This window comes from Capsella rubella, unplaced genomic scaffold (assembly GCF_000375325.1).
Source record: "Capsella rubella cultivar Monte Gargano unplaced genomic scaffold, Caprub1_0 scaffold_5, whole genome shotgun sequence".
Lineage (NCBI taxonomy): Eukaryota > Viridiplantae > Streptophyta > Magnoliopsida > Brassicales > Brassicaceae > Capsella > Capsella rubella.
Window position 1 is genome coordinate 277,543 of NW_006238919.1, and position 11,389 is coordinate 288,931.

Below are 11,389 nucleotides of genomic sequence, written 5' to 3' on the forward strand. Positions count from 1 at the left end.
ATGAAGTCGTCAAATAAGCTCTACTTGCTGACTTTGTCAACAATAGCTCTTATCTTAGTTTCAAAGAGTCACATAACAAAACAATCGTCAGAGGAGATGAAGGAGTTGGAGAAGCAACTCAACCATATCAATAAACCCGCAATCAAAAGTTTCCAAGTAAACTTTCCCTTTCTTTTCAATGTTTTTCTTTCAAGATTTCAAAACATTTATTGAAGTAACATTTCATTGTATTGTAGACCACATCAAATATTTTTTTTGTTTCCCATTTCGACAGACTGAACATGGTTATATATTGGATTGCATCGACATCCAAAAGCAGTTAGCCTTTGATCATCCTTTGCTAAAGAACCATTCCATTCAGGTTTTATTCTACAACCCAATATGAGTATATCTATTAAAATATTATTTTTGTTTTCTTTCTAATGGATTGAAGTATCATATATGCAGTTAAAACCTACAACTATACCTAAATGGATCATACATAACAACAATTCTCAAAACTCTAGTTCTCTCCCATATCAACAAGATGACATAAATTGTCCAATTGGCACAATCATTGTCAAAAGGGTTACAATAGAAGATCTTATACAAGCTCAACGTTTAAAATCTTTAAGACAATTTTCTTCAAATAACAAGAATATGTATTTAAGAGATCATTTTGTAAGAATCACTTCATATCAGACATAGTTGAAATTGGGAACTTCTCGTAACTTATTCATATGATGTTTCTTGATTATCTTTTTTATTTTCTTTTGGAGTTTAGTTTGCCACAGTTTGGTACGAAGATAACAATCATGGAGCAAAAGGTAACATTAACATATGGAGTCCAAAAGTCTCACAAAATCAGTTTAGTCTTGCGAGTATTACTGTCATAGGCGATTTAAAAGGGTTACAGAGCATTTCAGCTGGATGGATTGTAAGTCAAGATCCATATTCTGCATGTAATATTTCTATATAAAAATTTGGAAACCAATGTATATATCAAATTATCTCTCAGGTGCACCCAGAATTCAATATGAATCACAGTTCTGTATTCACATATTGGACTGTAAGTTTTTCAAATTTCTTTACATCCACATTATGACTTTGATTGTTTGTGACTCTTGCATTTGCTTTTTTTTTTATGTTTACTACCCAAACCCAAACTCTCATTTTATTGATGATAGTTTAACACACAGAAAAAAAAAAATCATTTTGAGTTATCTACCTTTGTTATTTGCAAAAATTGGTTTTATATTGACAAACAATTCATCTCATGTAAAACAAAATGGAAACGCAATTTTTTTGTTTGAAATGATATGATTTCATTAGTTAAATACTTAAATGTTTAGTTTGATTCAAATAGGCAGATGACAGTGATCAGACTGGTTGCTTCAATTTACAATGCCCTGGATTTATACATGTGAGCACTAAATTCGCAGTTGGTGTCCTCGCCCAACCAGTTTCTATATATGGCGGTCAACAATATCACCTAGAAGTTAGTATATATCAGGTATTAATACACATGATATCAACAACATAATCTTTCCTCGAATTCATATAGCAAAAGTCAAAGTTGTGGTAACAATTCTGTTTTTGATTAATGGAGTAGGATCATCTTACAGGGCACTGGTGGTTTGTGCTACGTGACGAGCCAATTGGATATTGGCCTAGATCATTGTTCAAAGCTGATGGTTTAGCTAATGGAGCAACTTCGGTGAACTGGGGAGGAGAAAATTTCTGTTCAGTGAGACAGAGGAGCCCAACCATGGGAAGTGGACATTTTCCACAAGAGGGTTATAAGAAAGCAGCTTATGTGAATGATATCCAAGTGATGATCGATACTAAATCAAGACAAGCTTTGATTCCAACAGCTTCATCTTTAAAAATAGATGAAAGTTATCCAAGTTGTTACAAGGTTGACAAGATCATAGATGTTGGTGAATGGTCTAGAGCTATCTTTTTTGGAGGTCCTGAAGGATGTAAAATTTAATTTACATGTCTTTAAGATCTTTAGTATATATGTCCTCTATTTCAGTTGAAAAATAAAACTTGATGTTTAATCTGATAAATTATATATAATAAGGTTTTTTCACTATTTGACTTGTGGGATTATAATATATTTTTTGGTTGGTGGAAATGATAAGAATAAGTTTTAATCCTTAATTGCTCAATGTCATTTCATCGCATCCTTTATTTGATACTTTAATCAAACGGCAATATAAATATTTACTTCATAAAAAAATAAAAAAATATTTACTTCATTTTGCCTATTCGTATAATAAAATCTTAACTTTATTATATTTACTAGATCATATAATCTTGACACATATCAAATCTACTGGTCATATGCAAACAAGTGTGACTTTTTTTTTCTTTTTTTTTATCAAGAGTGTGACTTTCTTTTTACAGTTAAAACTGAAAATAAATTAATATATACCGATTTCAATTTTTATATCTAAACTTTTAATAAATCTTTCTTTTCCTCAACCAATAAAACTAACCAAAATAAAATAAGATTACATATGCTATTTTACGTGTGTTATTTAATTGGTCGTTATACTTTCACATGTATCAAATTTATTTTATTCATTAGCATGGATATTAACCATTTATGTTCTTTGAAAGTTTGTCTGAGTAACTTTCTTGATTTTTTTTTTTCATCCTTTCTTTGATACTGTAATCAAAGGAAGAATACAATAACAAAAAAAAGTTTCTTTAGTTTTCTTATAAAAAGTTGCACTTTGGCATCCACAAATGGATAATAGAGAGAGATAGAGCCACTTGTTGATCACTGATTATACGTTATTTGTTGGTTTTAATGGTCTTCTATTTGGTTTTTTAATTAAAATGGTCTTCTATTTATGTGACAATACAATAAATATTGTGTTTAATTGCCTTTAGATTTCTCTTTTTTTTTTTAAGATATTTGATTCTCCATGAAGTCGTCCAATAAGCTCTACTTGACTTTCTCAACAATAGCTCTTATCTTAGTTGCAAAGAGTCACATAACAATACCATCGCCAGAGGAGATAAAGGAGTTGGAGAAGCAACTCAACCATATCAATAAACCCGCAATCAAAAGTTTCCAAGTAAACTTTCCCTTTCTTTTCAATGTTTTTCTTTCAAGATTTCAAAACATTTATTATTTATTAATATCATTTAAAGTAACATTTCATTGTATTGTAGACCACATCAAAAAAAAAAAAATTTCATTTCGACAGACTGAACATGGTTATATATTGGATTGCATCGACATTCAAAAGCAGTTAGCCTTTGATCATCCTTTGCTAAAGAACCATTCCATACAGGTTTTATTCTACAACCCAATATGTGTATATCTATTAAATGTTATTTTTGTTTTCTTTCTAATGGATTGAAGTATCATATATGCAGTTAAAACCTACAACTATACCTATATGGATCATACGTAACAACAAATCTCAAAACTCTACTTCTCTCCCATATCAACAAGATGACATAAGTTGTCCAATTGGGACAATCATTGTCAAAAGAGTTACCATTGAAGATCTTATACAAGCTCAACGTTTGAAATCTTTAAGAAAAATTTCTTCAAATAACAAGAACATTTATCAGGTACAAAAATCACTCCCTATAGAACATAGTTTGAATTGAGCACACCTCTTAACATGTTCATATGATGTTTCTTGATTATCTTTATTTCTTCTCTTTTGGTTTTAGTTTGCCTCAATTAGTTACGAAGGTAACAATCATGGAGCAAAAGGAAACATTAACATAAGGAGTCCAAACGTCTCACATCATCAGTATAGTCTTGCGAGTATGGATGTTACAGGTGACTTAGGAGGATTACAAAGCATATCAGCTGGATGGATAGTAAGTCAAAATCCATTTTTCTTACATATTTTTTTTTTAACATCTTACATATATTTTCTATATAATTGTTTTTGAAAACCAATGTATCAAATTATCTCGCAGGTGAACCCGGGCATTAATAAAAGTCAGAGTTCTGTATTCACATATTGGACTGTAAGTTTCTCAATACAAATTTTCTTTGTATCCACATTATGATTTTGATTGTTTGTTTGACGCTTACATTTACTTTCTATGCAACTACAAACGAAAATAAAACAAATCATTTTTTTGCGTTATTTACCATTGTAATTTGCAAAATTTGCTTTATATTTCAATTATATAATTGTGAAAAAATTCTTCTCATGTAAAACAAAATGCAAACGTGAAATTTTGTGTTTGAAATGATCTACATATTTATATTAACTAAATACTTAAATCTTTGATTTAAACAGGCAGATGGAAGTAATCAGACTGGTTGCTTTAATTTACAATGCCCTGGATTTATACATGTGAGCTCTAAATTCGCAGTTGGTGTCCTCGCCCAACCAGTTTCTATATATGGTGGTGAACAATATCATCTAGAAGTCAATATATATCAGGATCATCTTACAAGAAATTGGTGGTTTATGCTACGTGACGAGCCAATAGGATACTGGCCTAGATCATTGTTCAAAGATGAGGGTTTAGCTAATGGAGCAAGTGTAGTGGACTGGGGAGGAGAAATTTTATGTTTAGTGAGAGAGAGGAGTCCATGTCCAACCATGGGAAGTGGACATTTTCCACAAGAGGGTTATAAGAAAGCAGCTTATGTGAATGATATTCAAGTGATGATCGATACTAAATCAAGACAAGCTTTGATTCCAACAGCTTCAGCTTTAAAAATAGATGAAAGTGATCCAAGTTGTTATAAGGTTGAGAAGTTAATAGATGTTGGTGAGTGGTCTAGAGCTATCTTCTTTGGAGGACCTCAAGGATGTAAAATGTAATGTACATGTCTTTAAGATCTTTAGTATATATGTCCTCTCTCTTTCTATATTTTAGTTCAAGAATAAAACCTATATAAGTTTTTTTCACTTTTTGACTTGTGGGATTGTAAATTTATAATAATGTTTTGGTGGGTGAAAATGATATGAATAGGTTTTAATCCTTAATCGCTAGATGTCATATTATCTCATCCATTATCTGATACTTTCATCAAATGAAATTAAACTGATTGCCAATAGTTTTGACCAATAATTGCAGTAATGGATTTACATATATACTCAAATCCAAATGAAATTAAACTGATTACAACACTAGAGATTTCATAACAATTCAGACGACAAAGAGATGAAACAAATATCTTTAGAAAAATGAATAGAACAACTGCGGCAAAACCAAATTGAACCGAGCCACAAATCAAGTAAACCGGAATTTCTCATTCTTCCTTATTAAACCAGTAGTACAAGATAGCCGCCAAAAGGGCGAAATCGTCAATTCACAATCAATGAGATTCCAGTAACAACAAATCAGGCCGATGTCACGTGATCCCAATGATAAAACAAACAGACTCTTTCTCTCTTCTCTCGCAGTCCTTTTCAGTCATGGCGATAACCGTATACGACGCTTGCACGGAGAGGACAAAAACCCCCAAATTCCTCTTTATTAACGATCATGCCACCACCACCACCACCTCCTCCTCTTCTTCTTCCCCATTCCTCAACCTCGCCGCCACTTTCCGCGACAACATCAGATCTTTCCTCCGTGAATACGCCGAGATTGAAGATTACACCATCGATGGCAACACCGTCTCTTGTATCTTCCTTGCCAGCCAAGCAACCGGCGTCGTCTTCCCTCTTTACATCGTCGATGAACAAATCTCTGATTCCTCTCCAAACCCTCTTTGCGATTTCTGTAGATGCGTTGGTATATATATCATCAAATCTAGGTTTTTTTTTTTTTTTTTTTTTGGGAGTGTTTTTAATTCTGATTTTGATTTGTGTTTTACGTGTATAGGTTGGGGTCATCACTATGTATCGAAGAGGAGATATCATATGATAATCCCAAAGAGTGATGAATGGAACAATCCATTGACTACACAAAGCTTGAAGCTTTCTTCACATCTGATGCATGGTTTGATCCATTGCAATGGGTTTGGTCATTTGCTCTGTATCAACGCTGATGATGATCTCTCTGGTGATCAAGTCATGGACTTTTGGGATCGTCTTTGCACTACTCTTCGTACTAGGTACCAAACCAAACTTATATCTGTACAAAAGCTGCTTGCTTTTTACTAATTATGGGAGATTGATGTTAGGTACACTACATTAATCATGTGATACTTTTGCTACATCTTAAGAAAGATTTGTGACATTGATGTTAGGAATTCCATATCGGTTATGAATCTATATCGATAGTAAGTTGGGACGACAGAATAAATCTTTCCCAATTATAAAAATAGATTGTGACATTGATTGTTAGAGAAACTCAAAGTCAATAGTATATAAGTTGGGAGGCATGATTAGATTTTTGCTAATTATAGGAGAGAGATTATCTCATTAAATGGACATGAACTATCTTGTTTAGTGATTTTGAGATTGAATTACGTAAAAGTTTGTTTGTTTTTTTGGGGTTTTAATGGTAAACTAAGATTGAATTTGAGTATTTTAATTGAAGCCAAAAAATTTCTTGTTTCGGATCCTAGCTGCAGTATGCTATAACCTGAGTAGTGTTTATGAAGTTATCAATGGTTATGTCTTTGGCTGCAGGAAGATCTCTTTGGATGATACATCCAAGAAGGGATCTATTGATCTGAGGCTGCTCCATGGTGTTGCATATGGTCGACCATGGTTTGGGAAATGGGATTATATGTTGTCTCATGGAAGCTTTGGGGTAAGAAAAGATCAGTATTGGCGAGCTATTCTCACTCTTAGCTCTATAGAAGTTGACAAGATTATAGAAGACTTTTCGGGAACAAGTAAAGGGAGAGTGATGAAGATGATCATCGATTTCTACAGAGGATCTACTCAAACCCCATTGGCCACTCTCTCTGATTTGCTTCAGTTCATGCTTGCTTTCATATTAAAAGCTCCCATTCATAGAAAGACTGCAATGACACTAGTTGCAATGTCTTTAGATCCTGTTTCACATCCTATTCTTGGAGCTGATGAGAACACTGAGGTTTGCACATGCCCTGATCAGGAATCATCAGACGATAGCGGATATGAATCTGGCAGAGACACTGTTCTTGATGATCATGAAATAACAATGGCGGAAATAAAAACCCCTACATATTACTCATTTGATGATTTGGGCAGGGGAGAAAATTCTAGATGGCATGCAAGGAGGTTAAAAGATGCAGCCAAAGCGGTTCTCAAAGTGTTTAAAGAGCGAAACAGCACTATACCTCGCCAAGAGCTTCGGGAAGCTGTTAGAAATAGCATTGGTGATACAGGATTGATTGATTTCTTGCTTAAACACATTGACAAAATTCTAATAGGTGACCAGATAGTGCAGAGGTTCACAAACTCGAAAACCCGAATGTTACAGTTTGCTCTCCGGACAATCAATTCCCGTGTTGCTGAGCAAGAACGGAAAAAGAAAAGGAAACTGAAACCGCAGAAAATCAGGAAATGGACATCCACTACTCCTGGACTGAGTCCGTACGATGACATTCTCTATCTCTATCAGAATCTTTTGTTAACTTATCTACATCCAGATATATACAGTGAAGCGTCTCAGGTTATCTTGAACTGCAAGAGCTTTGTAAAAGAATGGTCTTACAAGGAACAAAATCCTTTAACAGTTAGCTGCCAAGTTCTGCCTAATCATGAAGAAATACTCAGAGACTTCACCCGGTTATTACCCCCTGGTGAACTCGTGGTTGTTCCTGGAAACGCAACCATCAGAGAACTGAAATCTGCAGCAGAGAAAGCTCTGAGGGATACTTACTGCATAATGGAGACATTTGAAGTGTTGGAGATAAGAAACAGGTATCTTGAGAAGCTAGAGGACGACTTGCGTCTAGAATCACTTGGTAAGACAGAGTTTCTGGTGAAAGGGTTTGGTCTGGACATATGCACTGAGTTAAGGTATGAAGGTGGTTTTGATGACTGGACCGTTGACTGCAAATGCGGAGCTATGGATGATGATGGTGAGAGAATGGTGGCTTGTGATGTTTGCAAGGTTTGGCACCACACACTCTGCTATTCCATTGAAGACGACGAAGCTGTTCCCTCAGTGTTTCTCTGTTACAGGTGTAGTGGGGTTTCGAGATCCAAAAAACGCAACTTCAGCATCCGCTAGCCCTAGCTTGCGCAAAAAGTTAGCTTGTGTTTGGAGAATCCATTGTGTATGTATATCGTCCATCAACATCATTATGGTGAAAAGTGAAAACTACCAACCATAGACATACATATAACATATATAGACCGAATTTAATTAAAACAAACAAATTTTTCCTAAAAAATTATCTGCATGAGTAATACATGCCTTTCCAATTATTATGCTCGAAACATATATTAATTTGAGATGAACCAACTCGTTATTCATTGTAGAAAATAACTCAATTTTAAAAAATCATCATCGACGGAGCAAATACTAATGAAAATACTGGTTCATGCACATTACTCAAATGTATATCAATGAATGATAAACTACACAAACAAATCAAATTTATCGCCTACAAAAAAGAAAAAAGAAAAAAAATTTATCAAAGATAATTAGATTTTAGGCTTTAGAAACCATTTAAAACAACATTATTATATTGGTGGAATCTTAACAAAATTGAAAAGGTAATTCATCAAAGTAGGTGATAAAACTATAGGTTTTGTGCAAATAAACCATCGAAATTACCATTTTTTGCAATTTTACCATTCAAATTTAAAAAATACAAGTCAATCTTACAAAGTTAATATAAATACGCAATATAACCTGTTTACTATCATGTATGTACAATTAGATATTCCATTCGATTCTCTTAAAACGTTTCATCTTTTGTGCCTCAGTGTTTAGGTTTAGGCTGAATTAGGCTTTTTGGTACATGTTTTCAATTTTAACATATCCATCAACAAGAAGTTTTGTGTCTTAGTAATCGAAGATAGGATCATTGTCATAGAAGTTCCCTTAGTGGAGATTTGGCTGTAAGACAATGAAGAGGACGGTTTACCTAGAACTAGAAGGCTAGAACGAACATTCGTAATTATTGATATCGGCTTGGCCTTTCGTAACCACTTAGCTTTTATTTTCTAAAATGTTAAACCTAAATTGGAATGCCAACATTTTCTATTTAATTGCGCTCTACTTATCAAAACAATCGTATTATAAAGATCCAACAATGTGCATAATTAATCCTGACTAGCTCCCTCCTTAAGATGTTCTACACGCAATGATTCGAAGAACTGTGTAGAGATCCATTAATTATGTTAATACAAATATGAAGATCACATTATAATTGCATTTTTACAAAAAGAGGCCTAATCAACCATTTCACATCACACTATTAGACATCAATGGTCCCCAAAGTAGCAATAAAGAAAAGGCCAGGTGCAATATGTTTTCATCTTCCTTGCCTCTTGGCCTGGACATAGGCACGGAGTTAAGGTATGAAGGGCGGTTCACTACAAGACTTTGAGTGATCTCTTCACAACTATTGACACTTATCTCTTACATCATTTGAAAATACAGCAAGTAATGAATCTAAAGCTTTCTACATGCACCATAAATATTTACGATAACGATACACGATTCTTCATGAACTATATATGTACGCTCACGGTAGATAGATTTATATATACCCTAGGCCCTAGCTCTTACCACATTGCATTGCAGCACAATAAAGGACTTCAGATAAGCTTTAGTCTAGTAATCGACAATAATTAATATTAATTGTTAACCACTAGTTTAAGAAAGCTTCTATACACAACGTAGTTAGTTTTAACATGACATTTTGTTTTGGACTCGTACGTCGCTGTTGTTGTTATGGTAGTGTGACTAGTGAGGATGTTTGTGGGAGAGAGATGTGTGTTATTACATGACATGTGGAACATGCGTAACATTGAGATTAAAGAAGCACATGCATTATTATTATTATCATTATTCTCTACTGCTCAAATCTCTCGTCTCCTTCCTCAGTTAAATCTGTCATATCCTCTCCAATTGGCTCACAACATTCCTCTTTTATTCTTCACCTTTTTGTCTGCCATAATCATACCCAATTAATTTTATTTTTTTTGCATTACTTTCACTTCTATTTTGATATTCTAATTTTCGAAAGTGGATTTTTCTGCCAAAAACATTATGACCATCATTCTTCTTTTTCTATCATTTGATTTTCTTTAAATAATAATGTGTGAGTCAATAATTATCAATAACAGTGATCCATCCAGCCATAAGACGAGAGAATGCTATATGATTAAAAGATTTTTATTTTTGTTGGAGTCCGGTTTAGAATATTATTGTAGTTTTGATTTTGTTTAATCTTATTTTTGTTCGAGACAAAGATTGCGACAAAGGTCTCTGTCCCAACAAAACGCGCCATGTTGTTGACTAGTGTGCCCCAGGTGGTCAATATTCATTTTTTTTTCTTTAATTGTTTTATTATTTCTAACTGAGATGATTAATAAGAATGTTTTAAACATTAAGTATATGTTGAGAATTTGTTTTTACAAAAAATATATATACGTACCTTCATCTATTTATTAGAGTTTTACTTTTGTAGGTTTGTAATTAAATGAATAGAAATTGTATATACATGGATATATTGACTATATACAGTATAAGTTAAAGCATGAAATAGTTGTGTTTATGGTGGTATTTACAAATTACAAGTTACATAATTCGTGAAAAAAATCTTTATGTTGTCGTTAAATTTCATATAATAGTGATAGGATGCCATAATATAGAGTTAAATCTATATTATGTATCATGATCGTGATATATCTTTTTAGTTATGAATTATTATATAGATTGGTATATCTTTAATATAAAATCATAATAAAGAGAAGTAATGATAGTGAGGAGTAATCCTATTTTAATTGACAGCAAAAGGTTGTTTGATATACTAAATATTATAAAACAAGTTGGCGTAGACCCATTGTCATGATCATTTGTTATATAATGTACGCATATACATATTAGTAAGTTTTTGCTAAAAAATATATTTACATATGTTATTTCTGATACACACCAATAACTTTTGTAAGATACACATTCTCTTGTCTACAAATTGATATATACCATAGACACGATTATTCTCTTTCTTTTTCGAAGGAACATATGACACAATCACTAAAAAAAACAAAAAATCGGAAAGTTACGAAGTTACTACGATGATATAATTACGGGCCATGGTTACAATTTGCATAGTTACAAATTGACATATTATTGTAAAGTCGCTAGTTTAAAGAAGACAAACAAACCATTACATAAAACAGTACAAACCAAAACAATTGTTTCATGGAGAGTTTAGCAAACCAAATAATTTGAAAATTAAAACTAGAATTAAAGTAATTTTGGTTGATTTAGTTTGCGATTTGGGTAGATAAGTTTGACTACAAACAAACCTTGGATTATTTCACCCATCAACTAACACTTTCAA

General features: G+C 33.0%; 3 protein-coding genes across 3 annotated transcripts; all 3 read left to right on the forward strand.

Moving 5' to 3' along the window:
- Window positions 1–2,077, forward strand: LOC17885811. The gene is made up of 7 exons (XM_023783063.1): window positions 1–156; window positions 275–361; window positions 448–660; window positions 764–916; window positions 998–1,048; window positions 1,346–1,492; window positions 1,592–2,077. The coding sequence occupies exons 1-7, from the start codon at window positions 1–3 to the stop codon at window positions 1,970–1,972; spliced, it is 1,188 nt and encodes a 395-aa protein (XP_023638831.1). The 3' UTR covers window positions 1,973–2,077.
- Window positions 2,078–2,765: 688 nt separating this feature from the next.
- LOC111830586 lies at window positions 2,766–4,886 on the forward strand. Its single transcript, XM_023783058.1, has 6 exons — window positions 2,766–3,071; window positions 3,204–3,290; window positions 3,376–3,544; window positions 3,683–3,834; window positions 3,937–3,987; window positions 4,266–4,886. Exons 1-6 carry the CDS (start codon window positions 2,919–2,921, stop codon window positions 4,797–4,799), a joined length of 1,146 nt encoding a protein of 381 aa, XP_023638826.1. The 5' UTR covers window positions 2,766–2,918; the 3' UTR covers window positions 4,800–4,886.
- A 510-nt stretch (window positions 4,887–5,396) lies between these two features.
- Window positions 5,397–8,155, forward strand: LOC17886305 (PHD finger protein At2g01810). The gene is made up of 3 exons (XM_006293011.2): window positions 5,397–5,718; window positions 5,809–6,040; window positions 6,561–8,155. The coding sequence occupies exons 1-3, from the start codon at window positions 5,397–5,399 to the stop codon at window positions 8,095–8,097; spliced, it is 2,091 nt and encodes a 696-aa protein (XP_006293073.1). The 3' UTR covers window positions 8,098–8,155.
- The last annotated feature ends 3,234 nt before the right edge of the window (window positions 8,156–11,389 follow it).